This window comes from Mesoplodon bidens (genome assembly GCF_964165515.1).
Source record: "Mesoplodon bidens genome assembly, chromosome: 10".
In the NCBI taxonomy this organism is placed as follows: Eukaryota; Metazoa; Chordata; class Mammalia; order Artiodactyla; family Ziphiidae; genus Mesoplodon; species Mesoplodon bidens.
This window is the reverse complement of record NC_138172.1, coordinates 84747245-84767098: the sequence shown is the minus strand read 5'-3', so window position 1 is coordinate 84767098 and position 19854 is coordinate 84747245. Positions and strand designations below refer to the sequence as shown.

The window sequence follows — 19854 nt, the reverse complement described above, 5'->3', positions numbered from 1 at the left end:
TTTAGCATCTAGGCTGGAAATCAAGTTTGCTTCTCTGTGCCAAAGTAGGTTGGATCCTCCAGACAAGAGGGAAATATTTCATTCTCATTGATATGATTTCCAGCAGCAAAGCTTTTTGACAGACTGTGAATTTTAAAAACGAAATTTCCCAGTGAGTCAGAAAGCAGGAAGCACTCAGAGAAGGGGGCTGTTTTGCCCCTTTGCAGCTGCAACATGACCTTGAGAGAAATACTATTTCCTGTTAAGTATGGAGTTGGCTTTATCAGGCATGTCTGTTATCCCAGCCTGATGACTGGGAGGGCAGATTTTTACTTTCTGAGCTAAGTTTTACCTTCTCACCCCTCTGTGATATCATGCCCACTGCTCTATTTTATTTTATTTTATTTATTTTATTTTATTTCTGAATTCAATCCCATGCCTTTCCTCAGTTTCCTTTATAAGTGGTTTTATGCCTGCCATTCTACATGTGATTTGGGGGCCTAAATCCTACAGGTCCTCAAGAACCTCAAGTCCATTCTTGTGGTATCAGCAGAGAAAGGAGCATTTCTCTGAGTAGGTGCTAGGGAAGGGACAAAAGGGACCTGAGGCAGTGCTTGTCCCTGCCTCAGGTTGTTCTTGAGAGGCAGTCCTGGAGCCCTCCTGCTTACACATAGCCTGTTGGAGGTAGCCCTGACTCTTAGTAAGAGTGGCCAGGTACCTGGGGCCAGACCATCAATATCTTTGGGGATGGCTGGACATTTAGGAGCTAGGGATAGCCAGATAAAAATAACCCCCTGATCATTTTAGAACATATAACTGAAAGATATTCCTACATTTATATTTCAGACATAGCATTGGTGCCTCAAGATTTCAGAACTATGTTCTACCTGACAGGTCTGCTGAAGTCTCCAAGGGAAAGTGCACTGATGTTTGCAACTTACTTTAGAAGGTACCAAATAAATCAATAAATATTGGAATAAATAATAAATAAGGATGGATAGGGGTGTGAACAGAAGGATAGATTATAATAGAGCAAGTATAATAAAATGTTCACTGTAGAATCTAGACCATAGGTGTATTAGACGTTCACTGAAAAATTCTTTCAACTTTGCTATCCGTTTGAAAAGTTTCAAGATAAAGTGTTGATAAGTGGGGACTGGGGAGGGATGAATTGTATTTTGCTGCTGATGATAGAGACCAGAAGTACTTCTGGCTCAGATAAAACAAGATTTATTTTCCTTTCACGTAAAATGAATTCAGAGGGCAGCTGTCCAGAGCTGGTCCAGCAGCTCAGAGGTGCATCCCCAGCCTCCTTCTGTCTTTATTCTCTGCCCTCTCAGCAGGTAGTTTCCATTCTCAAGGTTGCCTCATGGTCACAAGTTGGTCATTGCACTCCAGCTCCAAAGACCATGTTCTAGGCAAGAGAAAGAAAGAGGTAGAAGATCGTGGACCTGTCTTGAGAAACATAACCCAACAACTTCTGCCTGCAAATCTTTGGCTCAAACTTAGTCCCTTGGCCTCTCTTATCTATAAGGATGGGCACATTGCACTACTCTCCAAAATTGGGTTTGAGTACTAAGAAGCAGGGACCTTTTGCCTCATTGGAAATGAGAAAGCAAATGGGTCACCACCAGCTCTACTGGAGCCATCTGAGAAAATTTGGCCAGGGTTGTCTTGCCGTGTCTGCTCAAACCCTCACAGCCTGATCCAGAAATACTGCCTCAATATGGGCTGCCAGTGTACCATCAGGATGCGAGGTATGTAGGCTTTATTAAGCAGGACTCCGTGAACTTCCTTGAATGGGACATCCAAGACATCTACCTTACCACAGAAAGAATGCTAGCTCTTTGTACATTTAAAAAAAAAAAAAAAAAAGCAGGAAATAGAGCTTACACAAACAACCAGCCATCTCTACCACAGAGCCTAAATTCAAACTGTTGTAATATAATTAAATTCCGGGAATTCCCTGGTGGTCCAGTGGTTGGGACTCCATGCTTTCACTGCTGTGAGCTCGGGTTCAATCCCTGGTCGGGGGGGAAAAAAAAAGGAAAACACACACACACACACACACACACACACAGTTGGCCAAAAATTTCGTCCAGATTTTTCCATAATATCTTACAGGAAAACCCGAACAAACTTTTTGGCCAGCCCAATATATAATTAAATTCCATCAGCCAAGTCATATCAAAGTCCTTTGAGCTTTAATCATTGTCTCAAGAGGCAAATAAATTGTCTTGGGAGGCTCTAGGCCACAGGTAAGACCACTTTGTCCCAAAGACCCCTTATAGAAACAGTATCCACAGACTATCCAGAATCTAACCTCGGAAAATACAGAATCCTGCTGGCAGAGTTGAAAGAAATACACAAGAAAATACAAATGTAGCACAAATAAGGCTCAGAAGGTGAATGAGGCTTCTGAGCAACACCCCAAATAAGAATTTTTCTGAAAAGTGTAAAACATGCCAATCGGTCAACGGCAACACTGCTTTGGGAAATCTGAAAATTATGTTATTTGGTAATGGATCCAAGACCTGAATTTCAGAGGTGCTAAAAAAGGTGGAGTGGGTCTGGTTTTCTGTTCATACTCTCACTTGGCTCTGTTGTAAAAGATAAATCCTCCTCCATGTGCCTGTGTACATGCAAACAGATGTTAGCAAATAGCCACAGAAACATTTTAATTAATGCACATCTTCCTCTCTTCACATGTTAAAATCTTTTATTTCTCTACTCAGTAAATCTTTTATGATATAAAATAGATCTATTATGATATAGAAGATGTAAAACAGGTATATATAATGAAAGACCGATTATACACATACATATACATAAGTGGTTCAATTAGGAAAACACAGAGTGACACAGTGTGAGAATTAGGCTGGAATTTTTCTTCACCATGTACAATGCAATTCAGTTTCAGTTTTCATTTTAAACTTCTTCACTGGCTTCTGCCCAGCAACGGATGAGAAACACCCCTCTGAGCCAATCCAGAACCTAATTCTTCCACAGAATGACCCTGTTACTGCTTCTCATAGTGAGCAGGCATATTTCTTTTTCCTTTCTTCCAGGTAACGGAGCCTCTATTGATTACCTTTATTCTGAGGGCTGTGGTTTTCAGATGGGATAGCCAAGAGGTAAGTGTGGGAAAATGGGTAAAAGCCAGGGCCACGAGCCCTAGAGGGAGAGGGGCTGAAGAGTTGAGAGTGGGCCTCCAGGGAGGCCCTCATCCAGAGAAAGGGATTGGTGCTTGTGTGCGCTGAAGTCAGAGGATGAGGGGGTGGAGGCAGCAGGACAATGCAAAGGCTAAAGACCTGAATTGGAAACTGTAAGGGAAGGAGACCATGTGAATGAAAAAACCTTGCCAACTGCACGTTCTTAGGAGCTTACTGTAATGGTCAGAAAGGAGCAAAGGACTCTTATCTCTCTTAGTCGTCTCTGGGAATTTGTTCTAAGAGATTCTAAAAAGAGATGTGCCTTAAAGATTTATATGTAAAGCTGTGCATTACACAATTATTTGTAATTACAAAAATCTGAACCAAACTACATATACAAGAGTTGGAGAATGGATACAAGCACACTGTCCAATCATAAAAGGGATTTTCATATAGTCATTAGGAATCATATTTTTAATAAAGAGTTTTTATTTCTAATTGTAACAAAACTGGATCGAATTTGGAGATTTAAATTGTATCCACATTTTGCTATTGTAGATCTTACTTATGATGAACTGCTTTAAACGTGAACGCTTGTGTTAATACCTGATTTTTTTTCCTTTAGGAGTAATTTCTACAAGTGGAATTTCTGGGTCAAATTATAATTTTGACAATTTTCAGGCATTTAGTATATATCTATGGCCAAAATACTTCCAGAAATAGTTATATTCCCATGAAGCAAAGTATATGATTACCATCACAGATTATTTAAATTTTATTCCTTCATATTTTTCTCCATTTTGAAGTTGTCTATAATCAGGAACAAAAACCAATAAATATCCTAAAAAAAGTAGTGAAAATATATTCCTCACTCTGAGGACAGCACTGAAATTGTTACCTATATTATAATAATAATAATAATAATAATAATAATAATACTGTCCTCTCTCTAGCAGCTTAGAGAGTAGTTTTGAAGAGCAGAGGATATGGTGAAAGGCAATCTTTTGTCTGAGGGTCATCCAGGTTTCAGGCAGGCTCCAGAGAATTCCCAGCAGCACAGATTTCTGCTCCCGGCTCCTCTTCAACCCACCCACCCGCCTCTGCAGGCCTTGTTCTCAAAGGCAGTTCCTGGCGCAGGTATCACAGCAGCAGGTACTATGAATGTGGGCCTAATGCTGGTTTGTTTTGGGGGAATTGGTGTGAAGAGTTGGTATTTTATTTTTATTTATTTATTTATTGACATATAGTTGATTTACAGGAGTCGGTATTTTCTGAACAACTAATATGTTACAGTCACAATAATTATTTGTAACAATTTTTAATTGTTAAGTAAAACGTGAAAACTTTTAAAATTGAAAACATCCAAACAATTTTCAAAGTATAGGGGGCAAAGGACAAGTGTCTCTCACTCAGTCTCTGATTTTCATTTTAGCATGTAGCCCTTCAGAACTCTTTTAAGGCAATCCCATAAAAATGTATATACAAATTTATAGTTTTGTTTTTGTTTTTTAATAGAATCATTAGTATTTTTCTGCAGTGTTCTATTTTTTTAATATATCTTCATTATCTGAGTTAGTGACTGTAAATCACTCTTAACTGCCATATTGAATTCCCTCATACAGATGAGCCTTTATTTAACTAACCAGTCTCCTGTTAGTGGTTAGAGTGGCTGGTTAGGTTGTTTATCTTTTTTTTTTTTTTTACTTTTAAAAATAATGCTTCAGTGTCATCCTTATACATAATTCTCTCTGCACCCATGGAAGTGCTTTGCTGGACCAGATATCTAGAAGTGAAATTCCTGAGCCAATTATGTACTTTCTAGAGTTCCTATTTCACAATGTTTCATGAGTAACTGAAGTTCAAATAGGTTTTGTCATATGACTGAGATCACAAAGCTTGTGAATCATCGTGCCATTACTTACTTCCCACACCCTTTTTATTTCCAACACCTAACCTGTAGTGGGCCTGGCACACAGTGAGTGCTCAATAAACATTTGTTGAATGAATGAAAACACACGGGTGAGACCTGGTCTTATTCCTAACTCTCCCATTCACTTGCCTTGGGATTAAGAAGTGGTAGGTTCATAAGAGTTCCCTGGCGGTCCAGTGGTTAGGTTTTGGCACTTTCACTGCAGTGGCCTGGATTCAGTCCCTGGTCGGGGAACTGAGATACTGTAAACTGCGCAGCTTGGCCAAAATTTAAAAAAAAAAAAAAAAGAAGAAATGGTAGGTTCAGCCTCTGGGTGACCCAGAGAATCTGCCAGGATCTTGACCAGAGTCTGATGGAAGAGTGATTTGAACTTGGTGATGGCCATGGGTTGGGGCCTAGAGGAGACAGCGGTGTTGCTCCGCAGACGGGCACACCCTGAGTCATTTGTCGGCACACCATCCCATCTGACATTTTCAGGGAAGGAAAGAATACATGATGGGAGAAGGGAGGGGGCTACTTCTGGAGTTCTCAGTACTGTCTTGGAGTAACCCACCTAGGCCGACCCTCAGGGTCTCTACTATTTAGGGACGCAGCCAACTCTGGGGTGGCTGGAATGGAAGCCGAGTTAGAACTCCAGCTAGAATCAAGCCTGGCTAGTCGGCAAGGGCCACACACTTCCCTTAACACAAAAGTTCACAGTGCTGCCACAGACCATGCCTAAAAGGAGGTAAAGGTGCTTTTCTGAGCCAAGATATATTTGGAAACACTGGTCTGGGACTGGGGAATTGCAGGGGCCCTGCCTCTGAGCTGGAAGAACGCCAGCACTGCATAGAGGCGTGAGCTGGGTTGGGCTGCTGTGTGCTTCTCGGTTGACATATTTGCCCCTCTGTGCAAGTGCTAGCACATACATCTCCAGCCCTAAAAGGCACTTCTCTAGCAGTGCAAAGACCAAGATAGGAAAATTATCCATTGATGGTGAGCCCAGAGGCAGGCCATCTGCCGAGGAGCGTTGGTGAGCACATGAGCAAAGGGAAGAAAGGAAAGGAATCATTTCCTTTCCAGAAATGTTTCTCCCCCAAAGAACAGATGTTTCTCCCCCAAAGAACAATTTTTGGGGGGCCACGCATGGGATTAGCTCCCCAACCAGGGATTGAACCCAGCAGTGAAAGCGCAGAGTACTAACCACTGGACCGCCAGGGAATTCCCAGAACAATTGTGAAAGGAGTGCACTAAGGCACATCAAGTTGCAACACTTGCATGTCCAGGACAGGCTTGCTCCTTGAAACCACTTTATTGAAAAATAGGAACAAACACATTAATATAGTCAAGGCCCAGTGGGACCAAAAGAGGCCAAGCTCTGCTCTCTAAGCCAGACCAAAAGAGCACTGTCATTATGGAGAAAAACACTTATCCTCATAAATTCTCTACCTCCCCTCCTCTCCATCCATTAGTTGGATGACCACCAACTAATCTGATCATCAAAAGTGAACGAAAATGCTAGTGAGTATTGATGGTTTAATATGTAACCCCTCATCCATTCACTCATTCAACAAATATTTACTGAGGTTTCCATGTGAACCACCACCATGCTACGGGCTTCTTACACATCAGGAAACAAAACAGACCAATATCATTATTTTGTGGAGCTTACATTCTAGCAGGTGGAGACAGACGATAAATGTATGAAATGTTCACTGGTGAAAATTCAATGGGAAAAAGAGAGCAGATTCAGGGGGATGGGAGCAGTTTGCCATAATTCTGTGGTCAGAGAAGTTCCCATAGAGGAACTGACTTTAAAGGAAAGACTTGAAGGAGGCAAGAGAGTGAGCTTGTGAATATGCAGAGAAGAGGGTTCCAGGTAGAGGGAAGAGTTGAGGTCGAGTCCTCTGTCATGTCCTGTTCAAGGAGCAGCAGGAAGGGCAGTGTGGCCGAGCAGAGACAGGGAGAGTAGGGGAGATGAAATGAGGAGTGCAGGTCCTGGAGGTCCATGCCGGCCACTGGAAGGACCTCAGCATTTACTCTGAGTGAAATGGGAGCCACTGGAAAGTGCTGAGCAGAGGAGTGACAGGATGTGACTCAAGGAATGTTCTGGATGTTGTGTTGAGACTGTAGGGGATACAAGCAGAATCAGGGGACCCAGAGAGGAGGGTCCCGTATTAATCAGAGTGTGATGGTGGAGGCTTGGACCTGGTGTAGCTGGGGAAGTGTGGGCAAGGGTAAAGATTCTGAAGATGTTCAGACAGCAGAGCTGAGGATTTCCTGATGGGTTAGGGTTACTGTCTGTACACTTAACATACATACTTTTTTTTTTTTTTTTTTTCGGTACGCGGGCCTCTCACTGTTGTGGCCTCTCCCGTTGCGGAGCACAGGCTTCGGACACGCAGGCTCAGCGGCCATGGCTCACGGGCCCAGCCGCTCCGCGGCATGTGGGATCTTCACGGACCGGGGCACGAACCCGTGTCCCCTGCATAGGCAGGCGGGCTCTCAACCACTGCGCCACCAGGGAAGCCCCAACATACATACTTTTATGGGAGATTTTCCATATTGGAATGCAAAGGTGAAGAGACTCCCAAGCAGACATTTTGGCAGAGGAAGATCTTGGGTCATCACACTAGTGATACTGTGTTTCGCCCTGAGTTGGCCCTGTTGAGGTGGAGAATTCTGGGTGGAAACCTCAGAATTCCACGCAGAATTATCCATCTTCTTCCAGGCCGTATTTCTGCCTGACTCCTTCTTGCCTCTCTCTATTTGCAGCACAGATGAAAATGGCGCCGTCCCTAGATTTCCCTCTGCCCCACCTCCTTGTCTGCATCATCTTGGTCCAGCTGCTCACCTCTTGCTCAGGTAGGGAACGATGCTGCTTTTATGTATCGGAAGCAGACAGTTACCTGTTAGCGCCCAGTCAGAACCTTTGACCGTTCATTCCTGGAAGTCCCATCACAAACTGAAAGTACACAAGCCATTAAGACAAATGTCCTTCTGTCAGGATCCTGTTCCTCTCTAGGTTTTTCTGCCTGAGACACCCCCTTACCATCATGGCCCCAACTCCCTCTCATGGAGTTTCCCCCTTTGGCTGACCAGCTCAGTTTGCTGTGATTGGACCCCCTGGGCCCATCCTGGCCATGGTGGGTGAAGACGCTGAGCTGCCCTGTCACCTGTCCCTGAAGATGAGCGCAGAGAACATGGAACTGAAGTGGGTGAGATCCAGCCTCAGGCAGGTAGTTTTCATGTATGCACATGGCAAGGAAATACAAGACAGACAGACAGCAGAGTATCGAGGGAGAACTGAGTTTTTAAGAGATGGCATCACTGCAGGGAAGGCTGCTCTCCGAATCCACAGCGTCAGAGCCTCTGACAGTGGAAACTACCTGTGTTATTTCCAAGATGGAAACTTCTACGAAAAAGCCTTGGTGGAGCTGAAAGTTGCAGGTGAGCCTCCGGGTTTTGTTCTGAGCTCATTCCTCTGTGGGGCCTGGGGGCAGACACAGAGCTCATGCTCCAAATCCACCTCGCAGAGCTCCTGGTTGATCACCAGGAACTGCCTCCGCTGCCTTCCAACTTTGTTTCTCTGAGGCCCTTGGGAAAGATGCAGGTCTTCCTCCAGGAAGACTCCCTCCTGTACCCTATCATATCAAGTAGAGAATTCCCTCCTGCTGGTCGCCAGGGTCTAAGCTGGGAAGTGGAAGGTCGGGGGTGAGAAGGATGAGAAAACATCTCTTCAGAGATGGTGCACAGTGGTTTGGGTTCAGTTGCATTCCCTGTGGCTTCTGGCGCCCCTCCTGGTACACCCTGCTGTGAGCCCTGGGAGGCTGAGCTGTAGGGACAGCGTTTGTACAGCCACTGTTCTCCAACCCGAGTTCCCAGGAACACCTCTGCAGTTGTACCAGTTGACTTTAATCCTTGTTGCAGGAGGGGGAGTCCATGCCATGTGGGAACTGGGGGTCTCAGGAAGAGGCTGTTAGAGAAGACTTGGTACAGACTTTGGGCTTCTGTTAGGGGATTTGGGGCAGCGTTTATGGAAGTAGGCTTTGCTCTGGATTGGATGCTGTCAGGGAGGAGGGGCCGTGTAATTCTGTGGGTGGGTATCATCATAAATCTTACCCAGGAGGAAGACTAGAGTGAAGCTAAAGCTGGGACTGGTAAAGGAGCATCGTCACTCACAGCCAGGACAGGAGGATGTTTGGTCTTTGTTGTGTTTTGGACAGTGTTCGTGTTTTTCTCTAAGTTCAAACATGATTGTTGTTGGTCTTGTTTTTGTCTTGACCCGTCATAGTGACAAAGGGCCCTCTGATGCTGACATTCCATGAAATGGCTTGTGTTCCCCAGGAGAACACCAAGACCAGGCCCATGTCCAATGTCAAAGGTTGCATTTCTCTTTCTCAGAGCATTCTCTTGCACTGTGGCTTCTGGCTGAGTTTGGCCAATGGGGAGCCATAGCTGAAGATAGAGGAGGGAAGGAGGAGAGAAGTCCGGGTACTTATGCCCCTGGCTTTCTCCCTGCAGGGCCACCTTTAGCTGGCTGCATGCTCTTCCCAAAGGCCACAGCTCCTCTTATGAAAGTCCTCTCTACATGACTCTCTCCTTTTAGGTCTTCAAAACGGCTTCCTCTCCACCTACCTTTAGGTTTAGGGGTGGGTGGTAACAGCTCTACTGTTCCTGGCCCTGGGGTATTGCTCTACCCCATATAGTTTTCTCCTCATTAATGACCACCTTTTTGTAAACAGCTTTTTAATGAAACCCTACTTTAATTTTCTAACGTGGGTGTGCTATCCAGTTCCTGCTGAGACCCTCACTGGCACTGGAGGCTCCCAAGAATTGAGGCTCGTTTGTCCCTTCCACAGCTCTGGGTTCGGATCTTCACATTGAAATGAAGGGCCATGAGGACGGAGGGATCCACCTGGGGTGCACATCCACTGGCTGGTATCCCCAGCCCCAAATACAGTGGAGAGATGCCAAGGGCCAGAACACGCCAGCTGTGGCAGCACCTCCAGCTACAGATGGGGCAGGCCTGTATGCGGTCACATCATCTCTAGTGGTGAAAAGCAGCTCTGGAGAAGGGGTGTCCTGTATCATCAGAAATCCCCTCCTCAACCAGGAAAAGACAGCCCAGATTTCCATTGCAGGTCAGTACCCTGCTTAGCCCCAGGTGTATTGAGCTGTGGCTATTGGAAGAAGAAAGTGTGAACACCTGGAACTATCATGATATTATAAGTCAGTTATACTTCAGTTTTTAAAATTCCATTAACTGCACCTTAAAAGAGGCATATGTAAAATTTAAGCTATAGAAAATTAGAAAAAATGACACTTTAAACATTAACCAATTGAAACGTAGCATAGCCATATTAAAAAGAAAAAAGTAGGGCTTCCCTGGTGGCGCAGTGGTTGAGAGTCCGCCTGCCGATGCAGGGGACACGGGTTCGTGCCCCGGTCTGGGAAGATCCCACATGCCGCAGAGCAGCTAGGCCCGTGAGCCATGGCCGCTGAGCCTGCGCGTCCAGAGCCTGTGCTCCGCAAGGGCAGAGACCACAACAGTGAGAGGCCCGTGTACCACAAAAAAAAAAAAAAAAAAAAAAGTATAAAAATAAATAAAATGAAATAAAAATGAATTTTAAAAAGAAAACAAAGAAAAGAAAGAAGGAGGACGTGTGATTCTCTGTGCTGACTTTGCAGTGAAAACGAGGCACTGAGCAGGTTTCCAGAGGCGTCTTCTTGCTCCAGGGATGTTTCTTTTTCCCTGTTATAATGTCACAAGTATTGACTGAGCATTTCCTATGTGCCAGAAACTGTGACAGGCAATGGGAATTGGGGGAGAAGCGGTAAAGATCAAATCCTTAAGCAAAGACAAATGACAAAATGGGGGCAGGAGGAATATGTGCAACTCATAATTTAGAGAAAGCACTAACCTCCTTAAAATATGAAACAAACCAGTAGAAAAAAAGCAAAGGATATGAATTATTCGTTCACAGAAAAGGAATGACGTATGAAAGAGTGTCCAACCTCACTCAATAAGAGAAATTTATATTAAAACATTTTCCACTTGTGAGACTGGCAACAAGATAAAACAAAACAAAACATTGCTGTTGGGGCCTCCCTGGTGGCGCAGTGGTTGAGAGTCCGCCTGCCGATGCAGGGGATACGGGTTCGTGCCCCGGTCTGGGAGGATCCCATATGCCGCGGAGTGGCTGGGCCCGTGAGCCATGGCCGCTGGGCCTGCGCATCCGGAGCCTGTGCTCCGCAACGGGAGAGGCCACAACAGTGAGAGGCCCGCATACCGCAAAAAGAAAAAAAAAAAAAAAAAAAAAAAAAAAAAAAAAAAAAAAAAAAAAACATTGCTGTTGATAAAACATTCTGATGGTAGGATTGTGGAGAGACAGTCACTCTTAGACATTTTTTGGTATACATAATTTGATATATTTTTGGTATGAATTGGCACAATTGCTATTGGGGGCAATATAGCAATATATATCCAAACTACCTACTTATTGATCCAAAATCCCACTTCTAGGAATTTATCTGACAGATATGCTTGCATGTGTAGAAAACTACCCATGTAAAAAGTTATTTCTTATAGCATTAATTATAAGAGCAAAAAGTTAGCGACTATGCAAATATCCATTAATGGGGGATTTTTATGCAATGGAATATTGCCCAGCTCTGAAAGGAAACACAGGCACTCTGTCTGTAGTAATATGGAAAGATTTGCAAGAGACAGTGTGAACAGAACAAGCAAGACACAGAGCAGTTTATACAGAATGTTATCTCTGGAGTAAATGAGAAAAAATAAGAATACATTTATATTTTTAAATTTAATATACTCTTGGATAGCACTCACTATGTGTTTATAATGCTTTATAAACATTAATTTAATGCTCTAACCTTATGAGTTAGGTTTTATTATTCTATTATTATTATTATTATTAATTTTATTATCGCCCCCGTTTTACAGATCAGGACACCTGGAATAGAATGGTTAAGTAATTAGCCCAAGGTCACACTGCTAGTCAGATGGAGGAATCAGAATTTGAACCCAGGCCTCCCAGCTCCCAAGTGCACATTCTTAGTCACCACACTAGGCTGATTAAATGAATCTAATAAAAGGAGGCGGGCAGAGAAAGTGAATAGGAGACTTGGGTGATGTTTTATGTTTTTTTATTTGATATTTGAACCAAGTGAATATAACCTATTGTAAATTTTAATTAGAAAAATCTTGATTGCGATGCCCAGGTATCACATTTACATGTGAGAGGCAGACCTTTCAAGACAAGTAATGGTATTTGCTATTGCTGTAACTATAAACCCTTACTAGGGTTTACTGCAGTCTTCCCTAAAGTTCTCTGAGAACTTAGGAAGAGAAAGATCATTTGACGGCAGGAGATGAACTCCATGATCCCTGTCCTGAGGGTGAGAGGCTAAGACTGGATGCCATTGCAGATCCATTCTTCAGGAGGGCCCAGCGCTGGATCGCTGTCTTCGCGGGGACGCTGCCTGTCTGTCTGCTGCTCCTCGCAGGGGCTGGTTACATCCTGTGGCTACAGAGGAAAGAAAAGTTGGCTCTATTCATGGAGAAAGAGAAAGCAGAAGAGGAAAGAGAAACAGCAAGGGCAGAAAAAGAGCAGGAACAAAGAATAAAAGGTATCTGACCCCGAGAGGGAATCTAAGGCCTGTGCCTACAGGAGGGAGCCGGACTACCTCTCCGCATCCCTATCCCATACACCCAACCCGGCACTAGGTCATTTTTAAGGTGTATATTCTAGAGGTCCTCCTCCTTCCATCCCCATAACAGTACTTTTTTTTTTTCTGCTTCTTTTCCAGAGACACTCGAGTATGAACTCAGTAAGTTCTGATGCCCTGGGGGACTCAAGCTCACCTTCCTATCCCCCGCTGGGCCTCTTAATGACTCATCACCTTCTTCCATTGCAGAGTGGAGAAAGATCCAGTACATGGCTCGTGAGTGGCTCTGACATTTTCTCCGAATTCTCATCCAAGACTTTCTCTGCCTGAGTATTTTCCAGCCGGTTTCCTCAGCCCCTAACTCTGCCCTGGGCTGAAGGAATGTTCTGGATCCTTTTTCCCAAGAAAAGAAATACGGGAGGCTGATTGGGGGGAAGTGGTTGTTGGGGAGAAAGGAGGAGAGAATCATGAGTGTTTTGTTTGTTTTTTTAATGGAGAAAGGGGCCTTCATTCCCCCTCCCCCCCGCCCCCGTAAGGAAGAGAGGGGAGGAGAGAGTTGAACAGGCAGAGGGAGGAAGTAGGAAGGGTAGGCGGTCAAAAACAAGGAGAGATGGGTGCAAAAGGAGGAGAAAGGAAATGACTCCGAAATGACAGAGTTCAGTTGACATCTCTGCCTTTCTTCCCTTGTAGGTGGGGAGAAGTCTCAGGCCTATCCTGGTGAGTGACCTGGATGTCCTCTGAGTTTCCTGGCACATGTATATAAGCATTCAAACTTTTTCCCTGCTGTGTGACCCATTGGCATTCCCAGTAGGAATACTCAGATCTAACCAAGAGGCTCATTTTCTGTGGGGAATACCACCCCTGCTTTTCTGCAGCCTCAGAGAGGCCCTTCAGATACAGCATCTGGGCACTTTCAGCCACTCCCCACCCTGCTGGCACACAAGCACACAGCCTACTGTAGCCTGACCATGTCACCTGCAGCCCCAGCATGATGAGGAAGTCCACCATTTTTGAGACCTTTTATGCCTAATCTGTCAGAGCTGTAGAGGAAGGAAGCTGGATACTGGAAAAGACTGAAGGGACACAGAAAAGTCTTGTTGAGGAGAATGGGTAAGGGAAAGATCAGAATTAATGACCTTTTCTTATTGTGTCTCCTTTCTTTCAGAGTGGAAGAAGGCCCTCTTCCAAGCTGGTGAGTGAATCACTATGTCCCCTAGGACAACAACCCAAAGGACCATATTCCCTTTTTCTTCTCCAAGTCTTGAGATTCTGGGACAAGTCCCCATGACTGGGAGAGTTCCGGGCAGATGGCTTGAGGTCTCGATCTCAAGGCTGTGCCCATCTCCCATGCCCTCCCACTGAGAGCCCAGAGAACCAGGGAGAATTGCTCTCCTGGGCTTCCATAGACCTTTATGGGAAGGAAGAGGCATCAAAGGTGGAGCTGAGGGGAAGGACAGACAGAGTGAACTAATACTACAGGGAGAGCGAGGATGCAACGTGACCAAGGAGAGAAAGCAATGCTCAAAGATCTTGTCCTGGGCTTCCCTGGTGGCGCAGTGGTTGAGAGTCCGCCTGCCGATTCAGGGGACACGGTTTCGTGCCCCGGTCTGGGAAGATCCCACATGCCGCGGAGCGGCTGGGCCCGTGAGCCATGGCCGCTGAGCCTGCGCATCCGGAGCCTGTGCTCCACAACGGGAGAGGCCACAACAGTGAGAGGCCCGCGTACTGCAAAAAAAAAAAGAGGTCTTGTCCTTTCCCAGGCTCCGTATGCCACCTCCTGCCGCTGTGTGTCCTCAAGTTCCTTGATGTTTTGAGCTTCAGTCTCCTCCATTTTAGATGATGATTGTAATTCCTATTTATGTGAGAGCTGAGGTAAAGAGTAAATGAGCTCATGAATGTGTATTTGGTCAAAAAAACAGCAAGAAAGAGATGGTACATTCAAAATGGGTGGTTGAAGAGGGTTTAAAGAAGGAACTATTTACAAAGGCAAAAAAGAGAGTAAAGGGAAGCCGACAAAGGAACAGTCCATCCCCCAGGACTCACAACAGTGGGGAGCTGTCACCACCCCTGGGCCTGAAGAGATAGGGAGAGGGTGCAGCCCAGAGGAAGCTATAGCTCAAGGAGAGGGCTGCCTGAGAAAAGTCATCCTTTTGTTAGAGCATCACCATCTGAAGCTGGCAGGGAAGAAAGGGGGAAAAATAAATGCTGTGCCTTGCTTCCTTCTCCTTCCAGTCTTCAGCTAGTACCTCCCATTGGCCAAATCCAGCAGGTGACCAGAGGCAAGAGAACCCAGTGACACCGTCCATAGAGGACAGATTCCCGGGGCCCAGGAGAGGTGGAGCAAGATGGAGAGTGGGTCTGGGACCCCAACATGGCCCTTAGCACAGAGAAGGCCTGGCAGCTTTTATAAGATCAGGCCACTTCCTCCATGCCCAGCCCTGAGCCAAATACACAACATGTGTTGTCTTCCTACCCCAGAGATTAGTATTTTTATCCCCATTTTTCAGTTAAGAAAGTTGAGGCTTAAAGATATTATATAGCTTAAGTCTATGGGAAAAGAGAAAAGGAAAAGACATTCAGTTCATGAGTGGTGGCGCAAGGATTGAAATTTAAACCTATGTGCCTATGAAGCACAGGTGGGCAGAGTCATTTCGGGGAGGGAAACAGGATAAAGGTACAAGGAAAGAGCCAGCTCCAGGTGTCAGTTAAGAAGACCCTGACCCTCATCACCCTCCTCTTTCCCACTGAACTTAAGACCTCTGATGGCTTTCTATTGGTATTGCTAAGGGGGTCACATTCAGGGCAGGTTGGGGACACCCAGCTCTGGACTTGGGCTTCCTCAACCAGACCCAGGCCTTGAGGGCTGAGGCTCTGAGATCCAGGAACAATGGCTGACCCATGACCCCATCCCCAAACTTTCTGCAGCGGATGTGATATTGGATCCGAACACAGCAAACCCCATCCTGCTTGTTTCTGATGACCAGAGGAGCTTGCAGCGAGCAGACGAACGACAGAATCTGCCAGACAACCCCGAGAGATTTGATTGGCATTACTGTGTGCTTGGCTGCAAGAGCTTCACGTCAGGGAGACATTACTGGGAGGTAGAGGTTGGGGACAGGAAGGAGTGGCACGTCGGGGTGTGCAGGGAGAACGTGGAGAGGAAATGTTGGATTAAAATGACACCTGAGAACGGCTTCTGGACTATGGGGCTGTCTGATGGGAATGACTATCGGGCTCTCACTGACCCCCGGACCAAACTGACAGTTGCCAACCCTCCTCAAAAAGTGGGGATTTTCCTGGACTATGAGACGGGTGAGGTCTCCTTCTACAACGCCGCAGATGGATCTCATGTGTACACCTTCCCGCACACCTCCTTTTCTGGGCCTCTGTGGCCTGTTTTCAGGATTTTGACCTTGGAGCCCACTGCCTTGACCATTTGCCCAGCATTGACAGGAGTGGGGAGTTCCGGTGTTCCTGACCTAGAGCCTGACCTTTCTCTGGAGACCCCAGTGGCCCTGGGCTCAGCTGATGAGAATGGGGAGCCTCAGGCTGAAGTAACATCCTTGCTTCTCCCTGCCCAGCCTGAAGCTGAGGGCCTCTTCCCTAACAGCAACAAATCACAACCATAAAATACCGAAGACATACACTGTGTGAAGCACTTAACTAATATTAATACAATTATTTATTCCATATGGACAGTTGAGTTTGATACCGCTTTATTGTCTTCTTTATATGGAGAAAGAAACCAGGGTGGAGAAAAGTGAATTCACTTCCTAAAGGTCACTCAGCTAGTAAATGACAGCTGGGATTTGAATATAAAACATTTACGGATGACGTAAGTGTACTGGGGGTTGTGTCAAAGCTTTCAATAAATGTATTCCTTTAATCCTCACAGCAACCCTGTGATATAGCCTCATTGCACAAGTGTGGAAACTGAGGTAGGGCCGAGTTAAGCGACTTATATAATTCATCAGTTTGTGCTGCCGGGGGATGTTTGGCCCCTGTCCCCCGCCTCCACCCACCCTCTACCCCCTAGCCTGTTTTCCAGCCCGATTGCCCCTGTGGGGAAGGGACCATGTGCAGCCCTGAGTGTCCCTTCCCAGGGCACCCAGGGTAAGGATCACTGTAGGTGTCTATGGAGGCCACAGCCCACTGGGTTCCTTCAAGGTCAACAGTCAGAGCCATAGGTCCAGCGCATCGCTGGATTGGCTCTGCCGGTGAGTTAGTCCAGAGAATGAATTCACAGTGACTGCATCACACAGGACTGCAAAGGAACTAAAGGCCAAAATCTTAACTACTAAAGGGCATGAGTACCACCACCCCCCCACCCCCTCTCCACCCCGATTACCCCGGCCAATGTGATAGGTAATTGTGGAGCCAGAAGCAGTCCTCCTACGTTTAAGGTTTCTAGAAAGCCTAACTTAATACCTAAAGACTGACTGTGGAACAAGAATTTGTGAGGAATGAAGCTAGATGAACTTTAGCAGTATTTTGATCACACTGTAGAGTCCATCTCCAGGAAAGGGATATTTCCACGCCTGATCAGTTACTGATGTTAACGGATGTTCCTTGCAGCTGATGGGTACCGGGCAGAAGTTACTCTTCATTATCATCACTATTTTGTTCACCAGTGTATCCCCTCTACCGGGCATGTGGTTGTCAAGTTACCTTTGTTAAATAAATGTGTTAATAATCTTCACTCTTCAACTGAGCATTTTCTAGATTTTAAGCCCCTACAGTTTACTCACCACAGTTTCACAATTTACCTCACTGCAACATTTTCACAAAGTCCTTATTGTATTAGTTTTCTATTGCTGCCATAATAAATTACCATAAATTTTGTGACCTAAAACAAAATAAATTTATTATCTCACAGTTTTGTAGGTCAGAAGTCCAACATGGGTCTCAGTGGGCTAAAATCAAGGTGTCTGCAGGCTGCATTCCTTTCTGGAGGCTCTTGGGAAGAATCTGTTTCCTTGCTCATTCAGATTGTTGGCAGAATTTAGTTTCTTGCAGTTGTAGGACTGAGGCTGTCATTTCCTGCTGGCTGTCAGCTGAGGGCTACTGCCAGTTTCTGGAGGCTGCCACGTTCCTCAGCTCGTGGTCCTCTTCCTCCAGCTTCAAAGCAGTGATGGCAGATTGAATCCCTCTCAGTCTTTGAATCCACCCTGGTTCTTCTTCCACTGAATCTCTTTGACTCTCCTGCCTTTTTCCACTTTTAAGAATTTATGTAGCGGCCGCCGGGACCGCGCCGGAGCCTCCGGGACCGCGCCGGAGCCTCCGGGTCAGGGCGGCGGCGCTTGGGTTCTTCCCAGGCTGCCCGCTTGCCCCGCGCCCAGCCCACGGGCCGGAGCGCAGAATCCAAGGATCCCTTTCATTCTCCCTCCATATTGCCTGATGGGAGGCATTATGGCCCCCAAAGACATAATGACAAATACTCATGCTAAATCCATCCTCAATTCCATGAACTCCCTCAGGAAGAGCAATACCCTCTGTGATGTGACACTGAGAGTGGAACAGAAAGACTTCCCTGCCCATCGGATTGTGTTGGCTGCCTGCAGCGATTACTTCTGTGCCATGTTCACCAGTGAGCTTTCAGAGAAGGGGAAACCGTATGTAGATATCCAGGGTTTAACTGCCTCGACCATGGAAATCCTGTTGGACTTTGTGTACACGGAGACCGTGCACGTGACGGTGGAGAATGTCCAGGAACTGCTCCCTGCAGCCTGCCTGCTTCAGCTGAAAGGCGTGAAGCAAGCCTGCTGCGAGTTCTTGGAAAGCCAGCTGGACCCTTCTAACTGCCTGGGTATCAGGGACTTTGCGGAAACTCACAACTGTGTTGATCTGATGCAAGCAGCTGAGGGTTTTAGCCAGAAGCATTTTCCTGAAGTGGTGCAGCATGAAGAATTCATTCTTCTCAGTCAAGGAGAGGTGGAAAAGCTCATCAAGTGTGATGAGATCCAGGTGGATTCTGAAGAGCCCGTCTTCGAGGCCGTCATCAACTGGGTGAAGCACGCCAGGGAGGGGCGGGAAGAGTCTCTGCCGGACCTGCTGCAGTACGTCCGTATGCCCCTGCTGACGCCCAGGTACATCACGGATGTCATAGATGCCGAGGTGAGCCACACAGGACCCAGGGCTGTGGGCGTCTCTTGTAGCTTCGTGTCGTGAACCCAGAACTGGTCACCTCAGAGGAGGCACGAGCATCCTGGGAAGCATGTCCCAGGGGGCCTGGGGCGGGGAGTCTGCAGGCGGTCGCGTGGCCGGTCAGTCTCCTGGCAGAAATGAAAGTCTATGGCTTAATTTAATTTTGTGCTTTGTTGTCTTTTCATTTTACGTGCTCCTCAGTGTTTTGCATAAGCAACATTGGATGATAAGTTTTGTCCCCTTCTCTGTTAAACAGCAATTGTTCCAAATTGCCTTGGAAAAGGTGCTTTGCTTACCTAGTCTCTGTTTTTGACTTCTGGTGAGGCCAGCATGAAAGGAGTTTGATGCATTTATTGGGTTGGCCAAAAGGTTCCTTCAGTTTTTAAGTAAAAATAAAAGACACATTTTTCATTAAAAAAAAAAAAAAAGAATTTATGTAATTAGATATGTCCAACCAGATAATCCAGGATAATCCTCCTATGAATCCAGGATAATCTCTCTACGTTAAAATCCATAACCTTAAGATCTCTTTTGCCATGTAATGTGTCATAATCACAGGTTGTAAAGGTTCTGGTGTGAACTCTTCAGGCTAGCACACGTAGTCACAGCCTCGCTCACTCTGCAGGAGGCCTCTGTCCTGTATACACTAAGGGCCTCCATGATTGGAGATTCCCATGAATCTCAATGAGTGACTCTTTTTGGAAATTTTATCTGTAGCCCTTCGTTCACTTACTAAACCCAGGTATATATGTCAGAGTGTCCTTTTGCAGAAAAGATAATTCTCACTGTTGATGATGTCTGGTGAACTTTCTACCGAATCCGTCTCTTAGTTTGGGTTCCCCAAAAGCTGACTCTGAGTCAAGGACTCGGAGTCACGCTGTCTACTGGAGAACTAACCCCGGGAAACTCAAGTTCGAAAATAAATAAAAAGAGAAAAGCCAACTGAGAGAAAAATTACATAAAGGGTACATTAATCAG

General features: G+C 45.8%; 2 protein-coding genes across 4 annotated transcripts; both read left to right on the top strand.

Annotated features, from left to right (window-relative positions):
- The first annotated feature begins 2979 nt into the window (after positions 1 to 2979).
- On the top strand, positions 2980 to 17431 carry LOC308624398 (butyrophilin subfamily 3 member A1-like). Of its 3 annotated transcripts, none has more exons than XM_081247568.1 (11): positions 2980 to 3113; positions 4085 to 4268; positions 7816 to 7905; positions 8143 to 8490; positions 9903 to 10184; positions 12493 to 12693; positions 12874 to 12894; positions 12982 to 13008; positions 13423 to 13449; positions 13898 to 13924; positions 15658 to 17431. In XM_081247568.1, exons 2-11 carry the CDS (start codon positions 4118 to 4120, stop codon positions 16359 to 16361), a joined length of 1878 nt encoding a protein of 625 aa, XP_081103694.1. In that variant the 5' UTR covers positions 2980 to 3113; positions 4085 to 4117; the 3' UTR covers positions 16362 to 17431. The 3 variants fall into 3 exon arrangements, with proteins under 3 accessions (XP_081103694.1, XP_081103692.1, XP_081103693.1); XM_081247566.1 differs by having other exon boundaries at positions 4085 to 4283; XM_081247567.1 differs by having other exon boundaries at positions 2988 to 3113; positions 4088 to 4283.
- A 563-nt stretch (positions 17432 to 17994) lies between these two features.
- Positions 17995 to 18915, top strand: LOC308623678 (kelch-like protein 12). Its single transcript, XM_081246278.1, has one exon. It carries the CDS (start codon positions 18130 to 18132, stop codon positions 18898 to 18900), a length of 771 nt encoding a protein of 256 aa, XP_081102404.1. The 5' UTR covers positions 17995 to 18129; the 3' UTR covers positions 18901 to 18915.
- Positions 18916 to 19854: the final 939 nt, after the last annotated feature.